The following is a 20192-nucleotide window of genomic DNA, read 5'->3' as shown; positions in this document are numbered from 1 at the left end:
TCTAGCTTCCTGATAATCTTTTTCTCTGTTGTGTTTCCTCATTTAACAATTGCCTCCAGTCCTCAGCTGTAATTTTCCCACTTTTATCTCATACACTCTAGTTTCCTATTAATATGTGGCAGCATTTTGGCTTTCTCCTTTCTTTCTTTTCTTTTTTTTTTTTTTTAAGATTTTATTTATTTATTTATTTATTTGTCAGAGAGAGAGAGGAAGAGGGGAGGGAGAGAGAGTGTGTGAGAACACAAGCAGGCAGAGTGGTGGGCAGAGACACCCAATGAGGGACTCGATCCGAGGACCCTGGGGTTATGACCTGAGCCAAAGGCAGCGGCTTAACCCGACTGAGCCACCCAGACATCCCTCCTTTCTTTATTAACCCCCGCTCCTCACATGCAAAATTCTTCCACTGTTCGGGCGCCTGGGTGGCTCAGTGGGTTAAGCCGCTGCCTTCGGCTCAGGTCATGATCCCAGGGTCCTGGGATCGAGTCCCACAACGGGCTCTTTGCTGAGCGGAGAGCCTGCTTTCCTCTCTCTCTCTCTCTGCCTGCCTCTCTGCCTACTTGTGATCTCTCTCTGTCAAATAAATAAATAAAATCTTAAAAAAAAAAATTCTTCCACTGTTTGCTTGCATCTTCCTCTCCCTACTCACTTTTATGTTTCCATATATTCCTGTGATCTCAGACAGTACTTCCTAATGTCCTTTAATATTTAGTCTGATTTAAAAAAAATCAGAACTAAACTTAAAAACCAGATAATTTTTGTGGTGACAGTTCATGTTGCACAAGTGCCGTATTTATAACAAACTTGAAACAAATCAATAAGAGAAAGAAGGGCAGCTCAGAAAAATGTGGAAAAGGATCTAAACAGAGCAATTCAGAGAAAAGATACCCAGATAGGCAACAAAAATATGAAAAGATGCTTTACTGCATGGTAATAGGGAAAATGCAGATCAAAACAGCAGTTAGGTACTTCTCTAAATCCATCACCGTGGCAAAATTTGAGTCTGGCGATACTACGTGTCGCAGAGCGGTGTTCCCGATTGTAATGACCATGTGCTGTGGGTAGAAGTATAGGTTGGTACAACCATTGGGGGGAACAGTTTGGCCATATGGAGCGAAGTGGAGGGTGTGGATGCCATGCCTTCAAGCAGTTCCATTCCTGGGGATGTCTCCTAGAGAAGCACTCCTACGTATGTACAAAGAAACATATTTCTTGCAACCTCATTTGTAACAGGAAGAGACTTAAGAAACATTGTCCATTAACAGCATGGCTACATTAATATACTGTAGTCATCACACAGAGGGAAGTGTTCTGAGCTCATCAACTCAGAGTTTGATGCTCCCCCCTCTGTGTCAACATATTCAGATTGGTAATACTACAAAACCTACCAGAATAACAGTGAATATGAATAAGGAATAGCTATGTGAATGTAACTTTTGAGATTTTGAGAGTGACGATTCCTCTTTTTTTGCTAAATATTAAAATTATTAATTTGTGCTAAAAATGAAATCATTAGCATTGCCATTTTTCTCTTTTTCTTCTTTTTTTAAGCATTGCCGTTTTTAAAAAAAGATTTTATTTATTTTTTTGGCAGAGAGAAAGACAGCGAGAGAGGGAACACAAGCAGGGAGAGTGGGAGAGGGAGAAGCAGGCGTCCCACTGATCAGGGAGTCTGATGTGGGGCTCCATCCCAGGACCCTGGGATCATGACCTGAGCTGAAGGCAGGTGTTTAATGACTGAGCCACCGAGGGGCCCCTAGTATTGCCATTTTTAACTGATGACCAGATAAGAAACACTTGGGGAATTATTTTAGACTGGATCCCTGAGCTCCAGCTGAGTCTTTGGCACTGTAGAGGACTGTGATGTACGCCTTCTTATTGACACCCACTGGCCCAGGGGGATCACCAGAGGGTCTGTGGTCTGTCCTGGGGGAATCAGTGCTTCTGCTGAACTTGCCCTGATTGCTTTTTTGTCCCCCTCCCCTACTGACTTATCTGTCTAGTTGCTATAACAGTGAGAACTTCGATCTAGCCAAGTAAACTGAGAAGCAGGGCTTGATGAGAATACCTAAGTTGATGAGGCTTGTTCATCTAATGAGCCAGAAATATCACAGAACCATCTAGAAGCACAGGAGGATAAAGCAAGATAACTGATTTAATCATCTAAAACTGCTTTTCATTTTCTTTTGTTCCAGAGCAATGTCGGAAGTAGTGAAAAGAAGGTGAAAAGGTGGGTATCGTGATGCAGTGCCTGTATTTGGAAATGAAGTTTTGTTTCAGACTTAGGTTGTTAACTTTATTTACTAGGTCTTCAATATTTGTAGAGTACTATATACTTCTTTGAGTGGAATTTCAGAAGTAGAAAGCATGGTTAAGGATCCCCAAAAAGCTTTAAATCTATAAACAAGTGATTCTACATACATAGAGAAGTCTTTGAATTTATGTACACACTGCACTGTAGAGGAAAGGGCCTGTGGGGGTATCACTAGAGACATTGGTTAAGGGCATTATTTTGGACAAGGCTGACAGAAGTGACCCTGGAGAGGCACTTTCCAGAGAACTGCATTATTTTGCAGATAGCAGGTAGGGTGGGGATGGTATAATGACTTGGGTAAGAAAAGGAAGAGATCAAAGGTTATATTCATAACGATGGATTGGTTTCTCGAACAGAAGAGAAAAACAAAGATATAACTCTGAGTCATCAGTGAGGATGGGACCGCAATAGGGGCCATAATGGGCCACCAACATATTCTGAACCAGAGGAGATGTGTCAGGGAGTGATGATTCCTGATGTGGGTGTTTGGGTGGAGGAGGCAGGAGAGGTGTGTGGAAGGTGATCTGACATCTTGGTTATCATGGCGGTGATGGGTTGGGGGGTGGTGAGGAGAATTTGCAAGACCGACTGTACGGGAAGAGTGGACAGGATTTGAGGGAATAGAGCTGCAATAACAGGGTGAAGAAGAGGCAAAGGAGAAAGGATTTGAAGATTGGTCCTTGTGGATGAGACGTAGATGGGAATCATGGGCACTGATGGGGTTAAGGAAGTTCAGGACTTGAGGGCTTAGGGGGAAGATAGCAATTTGAATATGTTTAGTTTTCACTGGGGCTTGCACTTCCCAGAGCACATGGCTCACCACCCTCCAGGAATAAAGTACAAAGACCAGGAGCAAGGAGATCTATTTTCTTTGGTTTTGAATCTGTAGGGGAGAAAGGAGAAGCTGGTAGATCACCAACATTGAATGTAGTAAGGCAAAAAAAAAAAGGAATCCAGGAAAGGAATGAAAAATTATTAGTGGACAGAGGAGAACTGTCAGTATACTGTTTTATAAAAGAAAGGTTAACACGTTCTACCCTATAATTCTAGTAGTGGACTCAGAATATAAAAAAACTAAGGCATGACATAAAGTTCTCTTTTATTTGAGTTTTACTTGAGTTTTATATTCTTCTCTTAAATTTTAGAACTTTGGCATCTACCTTTAACTCTCCTGTGATCAAAGAAAACAAGTACACTGTGGAAGAAAGGTAAGAGGGAAACCTGTATAAAAGATCTGTTTAAGGATATGTTTGGTCATTTGACAGATCTTCTGAAGGGACTATTGTACACCAGCCAGATTAATTCTATTTCTCTCTGAACAGTTAATTTTTTTTTTTTTTAGCACAGTCAGATCCCGAAAGGATCATTGTCTCTTGGAGAAGTAATGTTTAGATGAATCCAAGTGGAATGTGGTAAATGTAGATCTGTGTGATGCTTACGCAAGTTTCTCTGACATCCATGGAAGTTTTTGATATTGAAGATATATATTTCTTTAAGCCAGTGATTTTTTTTCCAAAAGACCCCCAAAGGAATCGAAGTAGATCCACTCGAATCTGTTTTCCATTTTCCAGCTTCATTCCAGATTTCATGTTGAAAAGAGTTTCCTCTTGTGATAGATTATGTGTTTGGGTTTAAACAAAATATCAAAAACAAACGTGAAACTATTTGCAACAAGAGGACACTGACCTCATATATACCTGGCACTGTGCTGGGCATTGGATCTAGAGCAGGAACAAATAGAAACAGCTTCTGCCCTCACAGAGTTTTGTGGGGATGATAATTACGTGAAAAATCTGTAATTATAATCTCTGGTCAGAGGTGTGAAGGGAAAGCAATGACGAGGTACAAAATGGAAATAGGACCCATGGGTTTAGTGTGAGGGGTGAGGCAAAGGCTTTCTGTGGGGTCATCCATGTGGGGGCACCTGGAGGATGAGTTAAGTACGGGGAGATGGGGTCTGTGGCTTCACAAAAGCAGAACATGCGGAAAAGTGAAGGTAGGAGAGCTGTGTGAGTGTTCAAAGGGGAGAGGCTGTGTGCTTGGAGTGCAGTGATCAAGGGCGCCGTGCCACCGGACAAGCTGGGGAGGGAAGCACGAGACCCCTTGTAGGCCATCTAAGGACTTCCTGGGTTTGCTGAGAGCAAAAGGAGGCTGTTGGAGCGTTTAGGCAAAAACAAAGAGACATGCTCAGAATTTCTCACCCTGCTTGCTGTGTGGCTCATGGATTGGAGTAAAGCAAGGAGAGGGAGTGGAGTGTCTGAGCCAGTACGGTTCTGAAGGAGCCTGACGGGATCTTGAACCGGTGTGAAGATGTTGGAGATGAGGAAAAGTGGGCACACACCTGTGATGTGTTTGGGGAGTAGAACTGCCAGGGCTTAATGGTGGAATGTGGGGCAAGAGAGAGAGGGGAAGACCAGGTAGTTACAAATGTAGGTAGGCTCAGAGACCATGCTCATTTCTCTTATGATGATAGCTTGGTGGAGGCTGGGGAGCCAGCATGACCACGAGATATGTTATGTTGGGAGCAGGAGCGGGAGAGAAACGAAGACTTGGTGCCTGAAGAGTTTCACTCTTCTTATTTAGAAGGGAGCGCCATGTTTGTTATACGGTCTGTCCTGCTGATGACCTTAAGGGGAAGTGGAAGGGTGGAGTGGGGGCGGGGAGAGGGCCAGGACCACAGAACTCAGAGTAACAGTGGCATTTCTCTTTTCAGGTTTATTAATGATTTTACAGACATAACACCAATTGGCTCAGGCGGATATGGTCATGTTTTCAAAGCAAAGCACAAAATTGATAGGACGATTTATGTTATTAAACGTGTTAAATATGATAAAGAGTAAGTACACGTTTGTTTCTTCGAATGAGAAGGTTTGTGAACCTGCACAGTTCTTTTTTTATTTTTATTTTTTTATTTTTAAATATTTATTTATTTATTTATTTGTCAGAGAGAGAGGGAGAGAGAGCGAGCACAGGCAGACAGAGAGGCAGGCAGAGGCAGAGGGAGAAGCAGGCTCCCTGCCGAGCAAGGAGCCCGATGTGGGACTCGATCCCAGGACGCTGGGATCATGACCTGAGCCGAAGGCAACTGCTTAACCAACTGAGCCACCCAGGCGTCCCTGCACAGTTCTTTTTTTAATGTCTCTTATCTTCGTTAGCAGATTATTTACTTTTTTCCTAGTCTTCCTTAAAAATGTCACTCTCTCATCAGGAGCTTGGCTTCCTCTAACATAACAACCCCATCTTACTGTGGTTATTTCACTGAAAAAAGAAATGAGTAGACCGTTGTTCATTCCTTCAGTTCTGTCTTGATGAAAACTGAAGTTATGGAATCATCTAGGAAATGGTGACCTTTGAGATTTTCTGGTCTCCTCTCCTTACTTTACAAATTAGGAGACTGAGACCCAAAGAGGCGAACTGATTTGTCAGAGGTACAAGCTAGTTGGTACCTGTCCCATTTGTCTATTATTGCATTATACGCCATGTCAAAATGTAGTGGCTGAAAAAGAGCAGGTATTATTATCTGTCACTGTCCTGTGAGTTGGATGTGTTCGTCTGGGCCATCCCCACACGGGACACGAGATCTGTTACGCATTTTTAGTCAGAAGTCATCAGAAAGCTTGGGGGTGCCTGAGTGTCTCAATGGGTTAAGCATCTGCCTTTGGCTCAGGTCATAATCTCAGTGTCCTGGGATGGAGCCCTGCATAGGGCTCCTCGCTCAGCAGGGAGCCTGCTTGTCCCTCTCCCTCTGACCCTCCCCCCACTCATGCACTCTCTTTCTCTCTCACTCTCTCTCTTTCACAAATACATAAATAAAATCTTTTGAAAGAAAAGAGTGCTCAGACAGCTTGGCCAGGGATGGGAAGGGGACATGGGCTAAGGAAAACGATGTGAGCAAAGGAGAAGCAGGCATGGAGTCCTAGCCACTCCTCCTCTCAGCCAGACAAACCTACTTCCTGTGCCATGGACAATGCCTTGCAGTTGAAATCCCTCCATATCCACCTGGCATCAAAACAAGACTTTTTCTTTCCACGTTGGGGTGTGTGTGTGTGTGTGTGTGTGTGTGTGTGTGTTTTAAGGATTTATTTATTTATTTTAGAGAGAGGGAGAAAGCGAGCGAGAGAGAGAGCACACATGGGCGGGGGGTTGGGGGGAGAGAGGGAGAGGGACAGAGAATCTCAAGCAGACTTCATGCCGAGCATGGAGTCTGACACAGGCCTCGATCCCATAACCTTAGCTGAAACCAAGAGTCAGAAGCTTAGCTGACTGAGCCATCCAGGTGCCCCTTTTTCCACATTGTTTTGCTTGACAGGAATGAAGTGTTATTCCTTACATTCAGTAACATTTTTTTTTAATGGTAATACTTAACAATGATAAGGATGCGGTATCTTGGACATTTTTAGTGGCTTCATAAATTAGTATAACACAGTTATGAATATACTTGGAATATTTATTCACCATGACACACGGGTTTCCTGTGTGGGAATCTATTCTAAGGATATTATCCAAATGATGGAAAAAGTTGTACAAGAGGACGTAAATCACAGTGTCATTTATAACAGTGAAACATTAGAACAAATCAGATGTCCAACAATGAAGAAGTGATTAAGTATGTTCTGTTCTCTCCGCTGCTCAATGGCAAAACAAGGTGGCTCAGTGGGTTAAGCCTCTGCCTCTGGCTCAGGTCATGATCTCAGGGTCCTGGGATTGAGACCCGTATTGGGCTCTCTGCCTGGCAGGGAGCCTGCTTCCCTTCCTTTCTCTCTCTGCTTGCCTCTCTGCCTACTTGTGCTCTCTTTCTCTCTGTCAAATAAATAAATAAAATCTTTTTTAAAAAAAAGGTGAGGCTTATATACTGAAAGTATTTACACGTGAAATGGTATGGTGCTGGAATTTGCTTCAGAATAATCCAGGAAAAATGAGGAAGTGAGTAAGAGCATAGATGAAACCAGATTGACCAGGAGTTAATCTAACTGTTTCATCTGGGTGATGGCTAGGTAGCAGGTCATGATACTATTTGTTCTAATTTTTTGTTCTTTTGAAATCTTAATGAGAAAGTTTTACATGATATGTATAGATTACATAGATTGTGTAACAAGGAAAATGTAAAGATGACCTGTTATGTGAAAAATAGGATAAAAATTATATACTATAATTATAAGTATATAAAAATATGTATGAAACAATCTCTCTGATATGAGGAATATGAGAGACTGGGTAGGGGGTCATGGGGATAGGGAGGGAAAAAAATGAAATAAGATGGGATCGGGAGGGAGACAAACCATAAGAGACTCTTAATCTCACAAAACGAACTGAGGGTTCCTGGGGGGTGGGGGAAGGTAGGGAGAGGGTGGCTGGATTATGGATATGGGGGAGGGTGTGTGCTATGGTGAGTGTTGAAATGTGTAAGCCTGATGATTCACAGTCCCGTACCCCTGGGGCAAATAATACATTTTATGTTAATAAAAAAAGTCATTAAGTTATCACCAAGAAAATGTGTATGAAGAAAGACGGTAAGAAACAAACCAAAATAATCACTGATTGTATTAGGACTGTTAATGTAGGAGTACTTTTTCTTCCTTTATTCTTATAAATTTTGTGTCATGTAGGTATAGAACTTTTTTAATTAAAAAATGGGATTATAAAATGTTTGCTTACTCTCTCTCACCCTTGAAATCTCAAATTTATTAATTCCATGTAGCACAGAATTTTGCTCTTGATCCCATATCCATGTAAAGCTCCCTGCAATCTCCCTTTCTCGGCATAGGAGATCTCCTTTGTCTGTTTTTGCTACACACTGAAAATTCTGAATGACTTTTAAATTTTATCTGATACTTGGAATGAAGTCACCGCTTCTTCCATTATGTTGAGAATGAGAACAGCTGTGTATTTTCTGTGTGTTCAGTCTTTCCTTTGGCGGGCTCCTAGCTTCCATTTATTTTTATTTTTTTTTAAAGATTTTATTTATTTATTTGACAGAGATTACAAATAGGCAGAGACGCAGGCGGAAAGAGAGAGGAGGGGAAGCAGGTTCCCCGCTGAGCAGAGAGCCCCATCTCTCGCCCTCGATCGCCCTCGATCACAGGACCCTGGGATCACTACCTGAGCTGAAGGCAGAGGCCCAACCCACTGAGCCACCCAGGTGGCCCTCCTGGCTTCCATTTTAAACACTCAGGGTGTGGGAACCAGGGCGACCATTGAATAAGGAAGCACACGTAGCTGTCTTCTGTTACTGGACTTGTAGTTTTTACAGGGATGTATAATGACACTTTTTTCTTCCCTGTTTCTTTAAAGGAATAAGGTAGAGCGTGAAGTAAAAGCTTTGGCAGAGCTTCATCACCCAAATATTGTTCAGTACTGTAGTTGCTGGGCTGGGGAAGATTACCATCCTGAGGACAGCATAAATCCTCCAAGGTAACTACAAAGAATTCTGGTAGTTCTAATAGGATGGAGGAAACTGTTATTTACGAACTGTGGGCCACCAGTTAAGGCCATTAATTAGTAATATCACAATCACAAATTCTGTTTTGGATGCTGTTATGTCTCTATTCACCAGATAAGGAAATAACGAGCAATCTTTTCGTGGCTCCTATTCCTTGCTCCCGACTTGCTTAAATTTTTTTTTTTTTTAAACTGTCCTCAGCTATTTTCAGAACCTCAATGTGTAGGCTTGCTCACGTGCCCCAACCTCAAGCCAGGCTGTAAACACAGCTTTGTGAAGAAGCTTTCAGTGTGTTGTAGATGCTACAGCTAGAAGCGTGTCCTCAGCTTCTAGCACTTTCCTGTCCTTCTCAGAGGCCCCTCGTGGGTGGAGTGCAGTCAAGTGGGTGGGGAGTCTCTCTCTTTTTAAAATTTAATTTTTTTTTTTTTAATTTTAAGTAGACTCCATGCCCAAGGAGGGGGTTGAACTCACAATCCTGAGATCAGGAGTCACATGCCCTCCCGACTAAGCCAGCTAGGTGCCCCAAGGAGTCTCTGTTGAGTACCGTCACACCACATATGGTGGAATGGTGGGCAGTGAAAATAATTGTAAGACTATGAGCTGTGATGGGGGTACTCCGCTGGGTATCACTTGTGTTTTGTCTCAAGCCCTTGACAAAGGACTGGAAGGTTCTAAAAACCTGGCATGTCCCTCTGAAAGCCAGCCAGTGTTTCTTGAGGACTATCCTCACAGAAATCCCGAGGACATTGAGGTCCTGTTCATTTATTGAGTCCCGACTCCAGCCTCAGCCCCACCTCATAGTGAAGAGGTAATTGAGAGCTTTATCATTAGTTTCAGGAGTTATGGACCATCAGCATACAGACAGGACTTCTTCAGCTTTTAGCAAATTCCTGGCTTTCTCTTCCTATTTTCTAGCCAACATAAGTTCAAAGAATATAAGTTAATATTGAGGCCAAGCTAGTTGAGAAAGCAACATAAAAGCATGGTTAGCAGACTAAGTCCTCATGGGTATGTCATAGGAATTTATTGGCGCTACTCTTTGAGAACATTTCCTTACGCTGTTTTCAGTTTGTTTTGCATGTATTTCTCTCACTAAACCGTAACCCGCATGACGGCAAGGATGGCGTCTAATTCATTTTTTCATCTCTAGGTGCCTGTTCTAGGCCTTCCACAAAACAGAACTCAGTAGGTTGATGGTAAATTAAAATGTTCCAGAAATCTTTTATGTAGTGGTAAACTTCGGTTTTCTTTAATTCCATCGCGTTTATGTTCTTATTCCTATTAGCAAAGGTGATCCAGGATCCTTCACCATTAAAGAATGGTCAGACTCATACTTTATAGTTCACAAATAAAGCTCTGGACATTTGGGAACTTACGATTTAAATGAAAAGATGACTTATTATATTTTGATCAAGTTTGTTATATTTAGATTTCTGTTTTGAGACATATTTGGGGATTCTTAAGGAGAGAAAGTACAATTTTAAAAAGAAAGGTTATTTTTTATGAATTTATTTTTATTGCTACTTGTAACGTACTGTGAATTTTATATCCAGACTAAAGATTAAATGCCTTCTCATCCAAATGGAATTCTGTGACAAGGGGACATTGGAGACATGGATTGACGAAAGAAGAGGCAAGACAACAGACAAACCTTTGTCTCTGGAATTATATGAACAAATAGCAGAAGGTGTAGAGTATATACACAGCAAAGAGCTAATTCACAGAGACCTTAAGGTAAATGGAAAATGTACTGTTCAGATTTGATAAATATGATATAGTCATTTTTAAATTTACCTTCTCTAGTTTTAGAATTGATAGGCAGTCCTGAAAAATCCTTAAATCCTTTAAAGTTAGAATGGATCTAGAACTTGCCCCAAATACCATTCCATAGCAGCACACAGAAGACCTCCAGGACAAATGAATTTATCGAGACAGTCAGAATGAGCCCTATAGGCAGGAGCTCATTCACTTCTGCTGCTATCTGGCCGCTCGTCATACTCAGGGTGCAAGCATCAGTAGCTTTCGGAAGCTGAACATCCGTGTGCAGATGGTTACTGTGGCTAGCACACCAGTGGGCCGCTCTTTCCCTGCCTCTACCGCTACTCAGGCTTGTTTGGGAAGCAGAAGGGACTCCCATGACTGGCTTTGGGAAGGTGGTTCTCCTAATTTCTTAAGTCATTACTCTTGAGGGCAGTCCCAGATACTGGATCCAGAGTCTAGAATTTTCTTGGGATTTGGTTAGACATTTCTACCCTGTGATTGGAAAACTAGTAATCCAAAACTTGGAACACATAGCATACCTTTGTATTTTTGTTTTCTGTGGACTTCCTCGCTTCTTTCATGGGTCTAGATGAGCTGTTTTTCCATTTTACCCTTTCTCGTCAAAATGAAAGAAGGAACAGGAGAGCTTTACATGGTGTCCCCCAATCTCTCTTCCCTGTAACCCGCCTCCTCCCATTACAAACTAGCCATGCAGAATCCTAGCACTGAGGCTTTGTTCTTTGTGCTTGGCCCATTCTTCTGCTTGTCTTCTTTGGTCTCAATTTCATTACATAGCCCTTCTTGATCTCTCTGGATTCTGCAGAAGCACCTTGTCTCTATGGATCTTGGCTGTCTGCTTACCCTGCTCGTCGATAAGCCAGGAATGAGGAATGAAGCAAAAAGTTTCTTGAGAAAAAGAAGCTCCTGGGTATAGAGTTGTTGGGCTTAGATGGGAATAATTGGCCCATAAAAGTGTGTCTTTGGTCTGCCCCCAGGAGCTGGAGGCTTGAGGCCTTTGTGTTGGAATCCACCTGGTTCCATCTTTTTTGCTTTCTTTCTTTCTTTTTTTGAAGATTTTATTTATTTATATTAGAGAGAGAGGGAGAGCACAAGAGAGAAACCGTGAGCTGAGAGAGGGAGAGCAGACTCCCAACCAACTGGGGAGACTGACTTGGGGCTCCCTCCCAAGACCTCAGGATCATGACCTGAGCCGAAGGCAAATGCTTAACCGACTGAGCCACCAGGTACCCCTGGTTCCATCTTCCTTTAACAATATCTTAAAGGTGCATTTTAAAGTTGGAATGTTAGAAGAACTATGTTCAAAAGAATACATGTAGAATGGCTATATCTCCACCTTGGGATAAATCGTATATATAGTTAAATTAAAAAATTAGGCAAATTAATTATAAAGTAATCTGCAAATAAATGCAGATGTTTGGGTATTAACTCCCAGGCCTGCTTCTGGATGAATCCATGAAACTGACAGGTGCTGCCTGGCTCTTCCTTTCCCTAGCATCTCCATCTCCCGTGTTGCCTGTGCCCTGGTCACCGGGTGATCTTTCCTTGGGTCTGTTTGCAGACAGTGTTTGCTCCATATCTGCAATTGCTCGAAGGTCAGACTTTACTACTCCTCAGCCTTCTGACCTCCCCTAACTTTTCTAGCTTTGCTGCTACATTTGCTACTTTATCCCATCTGAGAGAAGAGGCCGACGAAGGCAGGCACCTTTCTCTCTGATGCTTCACACGACACCAGCTGTGGGTGGTTTTTGCCAGAGGATGGTCTTCACCCTAGGAAGTCTCTATTGCATAAAGTCTACCAGCATTTACCACCTTCTGTCAGAATCTGAAACATTAGACCATCAAATCATTACATCATACTTCGAAACTTATATGTCAGTTATACCTCAACGATAAAACATATTACAGCAAAATGGAGGTGGGGGGAACTAGTTGAACATCCTGGTGAGGGACATAGAGGTTTCTAGAGTAAAACCTTCTGGGGGTTCCTTCCCTCTGCAGGCCCAGGCTCTTTGGTCAGCCTCCGCCTGTGGATTCAGCCCTTTTCCCCCGAACTTCCTGTATAAAGTTTACACTTTTTTTTTTTTTGCCTTATCGTTACCATAACTGATTAGACAAAATGTGACTTTATTGTTTTTATTTTTTCTTTTTAATGAACTATAACAAGCGATCTGCTATTTTTATTAGTTGCATCCAGCTTCTGGATTTAAAAGCATCGTAAATACAACCTCAGGGTTTAGACTTCTGTGGGAACAGCAGTTGCACTTGCAAACCCAAAACATTCCTGCATGGTAACTTGAATACCGCATTGGAAGGTTTTCTCTCTGCACCCACCCCACACGTATCTGCAGCCTTCCATCTTTATGACTGGCCCTGGATTCCAGCCTCATTGTTAATGGTGCTAATCGGACTGCTAATTTCTGCCTGAGTCTTTGTATGAGGGCTTCTTGGAAGCTCCTCTGTCAGTCTTCCTGGCTTTATGGTCTCTTCCCTGTCAGCTCTTCTGCTAGGCCCTCTCGTGAGTATTACCTTCCAGATTCTGCATGTGCACGTAAAGCCCAACACTTTATTCACAGTTGCCTTTTCAAGAATGACAAAATATATATTTTTAAATATTATATTTTTAAGCAATGTCTACACCCAACATGGGGCTCGAACTCACCACCCTGAGATCAAGAGTCTCATGCTCTACCAACTGAGCCAGCCAGGCACCCCAGGAATAGCAAAATATAAATCTCCTTATCAACAACATTCTTGTTTTCATGGTCTTTAGAATGTTGGTCAGTACCAGCTACAGAATTGTGGAATAGAATGAACAGTCCCCATTCTGTCCCCTCCCATTTCTTTCAGTCTGCTTAGAATATTACGTACATAGACAAAAATACTTAAGTGCTAGTTATCAGCTTTCAGTTAATGTGGCCTGCCCTCAAGGACAGAAGGGGTATGTTTGTCAAGAAGTTGTCAGAGGCCTGGAGAAATTGACATCAAGGAAGTCCCCAAGAGAAATTCGGCATAGAATATCTTAACAGCTTTATCGAGAAGAGACTCATTCTGAGAATCTCAAACTTAGAGATCTGAAGGGCTTCTGCTTCAATCTACAACAGATTCCTGGACTCATATTTGCAATATTTCTACCAAGTCGATGTCCAGCCCCACTCCCTGAGATGGAGACTCTCAAATTCCCATTTTTTGGACCACACTGTTAGTATATTAGGATATCATAAGCAAGCCTTGTCGTTGTTTCTATGCTCTAGTACTGTGCAGAGTAGAATCTACCTTCCACTAAGCATCTCTTCGGATATTGGAAGGCAGTTAGGCTCAAAGCCTTCTCAGGTGACAGAGAAATCCTTATGTCCTCAGCTGGTACTTTAAATACCATTGGTATTAAGTAACCTGTTTTGGGCTACCCATGTAAGGGTAAATGCCTCATAAAGAAATATAAAAATAGTCGTTGTTAAATATGATTTGGAGATGTGACAACAGTCTGTTGAATTGGTACTTATAAATTAAATACTGTTTTTTTTTTCTGTAGCCAAGTAACATATTTTTAGTAAATACAAAGCACCTAAAGATTGGAGACTTTGGACTTGTGACATCCTTGAAAGATTATACAAATCGGACAAGTAATAAAGGAACTCTTCGATACATGAGCCCAGAGCAGGTGAGATCCCTTTCCTTTGTATGTATTTTTCACTTCCTTTGAATTTTTAATTCTAGAGATAATAGGTGCCTCTTGTAAAATTAAAACAGCACAGAACCATGTAGAATAAAAATGGGAAATTCTCTTTAACCTTCCCTTCTACTCCTGCTCTTCTCATAGAGTCTTGTTTATCCTTTCAGATAATTTTCTGTGAATTGTAAACATATATAAACACAAATATGTATGTATATAGAGACTTTTTTCCCAAAGATTTTATGTATTTATTTGACAGAGAAAGAGAGAGAGAGATCACAAGTAGGCAGAGAGGCACACAGAGAGAGACGGAGAAGCAGGCTCCCTGGTGAGCAGAGAGCCTGTTTCGGGGGTTGATCCCAGGACCTGAGCCGAAGGCAGAGGCTTAACCCACTGAGCCATCTAGGTGTCCCTAGAGACTTTTTGCATAAAGATATAAGGACATGCTTTTACAAGTTACTGTAATGTTGTTTTGTGACTTAATTTTTTTCACTCAACAGTGTATCCTAATCTTTCCACCTCAGCATAGGTGGATCTGCACATTCATTTTACTAACTACATTGTATGCTGATCTGTACCATCATTAATTTGACTTTCCTTTTTTTTTTTTTTTTTAACAAGGGATTCTTTTTTTTTTTTTTTTTTTTAAAGATTTTATTTATTTATTTGACAGAGAGAGATCACAAGCAGGCAGAGAGGCAGGCAGAGAGAGAGGAGGAAGCAGGCTCCCTGCTGAGCAGAGAGCCCGATGCGGGCCTCGATCCCAGGACCCTGAGATCATGACCTGAGCCGAAGGCAGCGGCTTAACCCACTGAGCCACCCAGGCGCCCTGACTTTCCTTTTTGATGGGTATTTAGTTAGGCTGTTAGCAAGTTTTTACATATTTTCCCCTTTATCTTTGACTCTACAAACAAGTATTTCCATCATCATCTGTGATAGGTTCCTTCAAGTAAAATTATTGAGTTGAATAACATTTATTTTTTTCTTTTTAAAGATTTTATGTATTTATTTGACAGAGAGAGACACAGCGAGAGAGGGAACACAAGCAGGGGAAGTCGGAGAGGGAGAAGCAGGCTTCCTGCTGAGCAGGGAGTCCGATGCAGGGCTCCATCCCAGGACCCTGGGATCATGACCTGAGCCAAAGGCAGCTGCTTAATGACTGAGCCACCCAGGTGCCCCTGAATAGAATGACATTTCAAGTGCATTTCAGAATTGGCCAAGACTGTGAAATCGGCAGTCTCCTTCCCCTTGTTCAAGTCCTCTCTCCAGTCCAGCCTTTCCGGGCAATCCTATGGTAACCGGTGACTCCCAGTCCCATAGAGGCATACAGAATATCAAAGATTTATTTCTCGCCCCCGTAATGTGTTGGCTGCAGTCCGGCTATGGTTTGGCCCCATGTGTCTCCATCATTCCAGAGCCCAGACTGAAGGAAGCATCCTATCCGTATCACTGCTCTCCTCGTAGCAGGGGGCCATGGCAGGATCTCGTGGTGTTTGGGCAGGCTCTGCCCAGGAGTGGCGTACATTACTAACCATCATGGCCCTGTGCAGATTGCATGGCCCAGCCCAAGGGGAGGAGATGGCAGGTGTCATCCTCTCACTGCCCAGCTGGGAGCAAAGATAGACCTCCCTGAAGGCCATTTTTATATTCTTCAATGAAGTTTCAAAATATTTTTTTTCTTCACCAAGACCACTTATATTTTTAAAGCATTTCCCTCAATATGTATAGTGTTTTGCTATGAAAATGGGCCTCCTTGTATCTAATTGGGTATTAACAAGGCTATTGATTCTAAGACATATTTATTTTTAATTTTGGTAAAGTACATATAACGTAAAATTTACCGTGTTCTCCATTTTTAAGTGCACAGTTGAGTGGCATCAAGTATATTTACATTTTAGTGCAATCACTTCTACCATCCCTCTCCAGAATTCTTTTCATCTTGCAAAGCTGAAACTCTGAACCTCTCAAATAGTTCCACATTCCCCTCTCCCCCAGCGCTGGCAACCACCATCCTGCTGTCTGTTTCTATGAATATGTCTGCTCTAGATACCTTGTGTAAGTAGAATCATGCAGTATTTGGCCTTCTGTGACTAGCTTTTTCCATGCAGCATAATATTATCAATATTACCTATGCTGTAACATATGTCAGAATTCCCTTCCTTTTTAAAGCTCAACAATATCCGTACAACAAATTATACGGATAGATCACATCTTGTTTGTCTCTTTATCCATCAGTGGATACTTGGGTTGCTCCACCTTTCGGCTCTAGTGAAAATTGCTGTTACAAACGTGGTTGTACAGCTATTGATTGTGAATGTTTGTCTTCTATGTACATTTCATTACTCTAGGAGCTTATATGTTTCAGTTGATACTTTATTATCTATTTTTCATCTTTTTGATGTTTGAGAGTCTAGATTGAAGAGGACATTCACCTGTTCTTTTTGGGGACCATGTGGCACAGAGATATACTTTTTTTGTGGAATGTAAAAATGAAAGATAACAGGTGGCTGATGGCTCCCCTTTAACTCCCACTTTTTTTTTTAAATATATATTTTTAAAGATTTTATTTATTTATTTGACAGACAGAGATCACAAGCAGACAGAGAGGCAGGCAGAGAAAGGGAGAGGAGGAAGCAGGCTCCCTGCAGAGCAGAGAGCCCGACGCGGGACTCGATCCCAGGACTCTGCGATCATGACCTGAGCCGAAGGCAGCGGCTTAACCCACTGAGCCACCCAGGCGCCCTTAACTCCCACTTTTAAAAATATCTCCTGCATCCTATGTTGCAGTTCTAAATATATTTTTTAAAAATTCATTCATCATTGTGCTTTTCTTTTTTTTTTTTTAAAGATTTTATTTATTTATTTGAGAGAGAGAGAGAGCGCAAGGTGGGGGGAGGGTCAGAGGGAGAAGCAGACTCCCCACTGAGCACAGACTCTGACCTGGGACTCAATCCTGGTACTCCAGGATCATGACCTGAGCTGAAGGCAGTCGGTCAACTGACTGAGCTACCCAGACTCCCTGTGCTTTTCATTTTCTTAGTGGTTTTTAAATTGAAAATAATTTTGTTAGGGGATGATTTGTATACCATAAAATATATATCTTAAATGTACATTTTTGACAAAGGCACATTCCTTTGAAACACATAAGCTTATGAAAATGTAGAACACTGTCCTCACCTGGGAGAATTCCCTCAGGGCCCTTTCCAGTCCATCCCTCCTTCCCAGAGGAGATCAGTGCTCTGATATCTGTCACCACAGATTAGTTTTCCCTGTCTTGAGCTTCATATGAATGGAATCACACTTTATGTATCTGTTTGTATTTGATTATTTCACTCGAAGTAATGTCAATTGGAGAACTTCTAGTCGTTGCTGATGCCAACAGGTTATTCCTAAGTACTATTCCATTGCCCTGATAGACCATGATGTGTTTATCCATTCTCCCATGGATGGACATTCACATTGCTTCCAGTTAGAATATTAGAAATACATCTCTATGAGCATTTGCATGCAAGGCGCTTAGTGAGAACTGTTTTAACTATTTTACCTGCTGCATCTTATTTATTTATTTGCTTGCTTATTTATTTATTTATGGTGCATCTTATTTAACACCATAGTCAAACTCTGAGATTGAAACTTTTGTTATCCCCTTTTAAAAGGGTTGACATTATTCTACCCTTGACAGTTAATTTACATGGTTGATGCAGCTCTTAAGTCACAGCATTGAACCAGGGTAGTTGGGTGTTGCTAACAAACAATGTCTTGTTACATGATATAAGATATCGTGGTCAAATAACTTTCTTGGCTCCAGAAAACATGGATCTTTACATTGCACGAGTAATGAGTGTAAACATATCTTGGTCTCTTTAGATTTCTTCACCAGAATACGGAAAAGAAGTGGATATCTTTGCTATGGGGCTAATTCTGGCAGAACTTCTTTATATATGTCCTACTCTTTCAGAAATGATACAGGTAAATAATCTCACAAAAGGAATTAAGCACCAAAAATGATTTGCAGTCATCTCTGAAGTGCTCTACAGTAATTAACCCTCATTTGAGGATTGGCTTGAATATATTTGTGTTGACTGAAAAAGAAATACAGATTTTATCTTTTCCATGTTTGGGCAACCAAAGCTTTTCGTTTAAGACTGAAACCTTTGGTCTTCTTCCAGAGGTGTGTACACCTCATAAAATGACAGCTGTTTCTTACATGAGTCAGTCAGTAAACTTTTATTGATTGCCTGGTTTGTATAAGACATTGTGCTAAGTGCTACAGGGTTATAAAAATGGATGAACCTTGCTCTAAAGGAGCTTATATTCTAGAAAGGAAAATAAGAGAATGCTATACATGTTTTGGGAGAAGACATGAAGTTTTGTGGAGATGGCTAGGACAGAGATCTTGCTATCTATAGGGATTTCGGTTTCATGGAGGTATTTAATCTGGGCTTTGAAGGAATGGTTCACTTCTAATGACCCAAAATAGAAAGAAGGCAATTCCAGCCTTCAGACAGCAATGTGCAGAATGTGGGGATAGAGAGCAGTGGCATTTTTATTGGAGTATCTAAGTGACAAGGAAGTGATGGTTGGTGGCACTGGAAAGACATGTTGGGGCTGGACAAAGGCAAGATGATGGTCTTTCTTATGGAGGCAATGGGTTGCTCCTAAAGGCACTAGGCAACTGAATAGCTTGGTCTGAGGCTTAATAAAGGGAACTTGGCTGGAGCCAACAGCCTTCTCTGTACAACTGGGTAATGAAACACCTATCACATAGGATTCCAAAAAGGATGAAGGGAGATAATGCACATGATGTCCTTAACATTTCAACATATCATGTTGTTAAGGATGGAGCAAGGTGGGGAAGGGAAGTCCTGCATGCTTCTTGGCTAAGAAGCAACTTTGGTTTTCCTCCCAAGTAAAGAATTTCCTAACGATTTTATATGTTTTATTTTCAGATTTTTAAAGCACTAAGGGATGACAAGTTCCCAGATGTGTTTGATGCAAGAGAAGTAAGCACTTGAAAATAATCATAATTTTATTTATTTCAATGTTCTATTTCTTAGTATTGACTCATTATCATTACAGAAATTTCTTCTGCAGAAATTACTGTCACATGATCCCACAAAGCGACCTAATGCTTCTGAAATACTGGAGACTTTGAAGGAGTGGAAAAATGTTGCAGTGAAAAAGGAATGAAACACGTATTAGAGCCCTTCTAAAAAAAGTATCCTACTTTGGATATTCAATTTTTCTGTAACTGTCTAAAATCTTCTAGGGACTACTGATGGTATTTACCTTCTATTTTAATTTTTCCCTTAATTTTTCACTACATTTTAGGAAGATTTGAATTTTTTTTAACTTCAAAAGCATTTATACATTTGCCTTATTTTCCTGGTTTATCTCCTAATTATAAACATAGGGAATCTCTCAAATTTTTTCTATCTATTAGTGAATCAATCAATTAATAAATGTTAAGTGTTCATTCTTTCTGGGCCAAAAAATATAAGAAGATCTTTCCCTGTCTTAGCTAACCAGCTTATTAAAGAAATATGATATCCATAAAAAGATAAGTGGTTTTTTGATTTTGGAAAAACAGTTTGGTCAAATCTGGTTAGACTGAAGGTTTATATACCCTCAAAGCCATCAATTCCATTCCCATGTGCATGCCTACAAGAATGTTCATAGAAAGTCTGTTTGTAACAGCCAAAAGAACAAAAAAAATGTCCATCACAAGAAGAATGGATAAATAAATTGTATTTTTTCACACATTGTAATACTATATAGCAGTGAAAATGAATGAATGATAAGCTAAATATAGTATCATGATTTATCTCATAGGAACATAATGTTAAACAAACAGCTGGTTACAGAAATATAGACAGAATGGTTCTCTTCACATAAAGTTCCAGAGAAGGCTAAATGAAATAATTTTGTTTAGAAATGCAAACAAGTGCGATCCAACAATAAAGGGAAATAAAGGAATAAGAAATATTAAA

General features: G+C 41.0%; 1 protein-coding gene and 1 non-coding gene across 8 annotated transcripts in view; one reads left to right on the top strand and one right to left on the bottom strand.

Moving 5' to 3' along the window:
• Positions 1-20192, top strand: part of EIF2AK2 (eukaryotic translation initiation factor 2 alpha kinase 2) — a 30409-nt gene extending 10217 nt beyond the window's left edge. For 5 of the 7 annotated variants that reach the window (XM_044261786.1, XM_044261787.1, XM_044261789.1 and 2 more), the window contains 9 exons: positions 2193-2227; positions 3457-3519; positions 5025-5147; positions 8603-8722; positions 10304-10484; positions 14062-14190; positions 18070-18171; positions 19152-19205; positions 19282-20192. In XM_044261786.1, the coding sequence (XP_044117721.1) occupies positions 2193-2227; positions 3457-3519; positions 5025-5147; positions 8603-8722; positions 10304-10484; positions 14062-14190; positions 18070-18171; positions 19152-19205; positions 19282-19392 (918 nt within the window). In that variant the 3' untranslated portion in view covers positions 19393-20192. The remainder of the gene's footprint in view (positions 1-2192; positions 2228-3456; positions 3520-5024; positions 5148-8602; positions 8723-10303; positions 10485-14061; positions 14191-18069; positions 18172-19151; positions 19206-19281) is intronic. The other 2 variants (XM_044261792.1, XM_044261793.1) reach the window with 2 other exon arrangements.
• TRNAK-CUU lies at positions 13167-13239 on the bottom strand. The gene has a single exon. It is a non-coding gene; the product is annotated as a tRNA-Lys (tRNA).

This window comes from Neovison vison, chromosome 8, assembly GCF_020171115.1.
Source record: "Neovison vison isolate M4711 chromosome 8, ASM_NN_V1, whole genome shotgun sequence".
NCBI lineage: Eukaryota > Metazoa > Chordata > Mammalia > Carnivora > Mustelidae > Neogale > Neogale vison.
The sequence above is the reverse complement of the archived record's forward strand: the minus strand, read 5'-3'. Positions and strand labels throughout refer to the sequence as shown.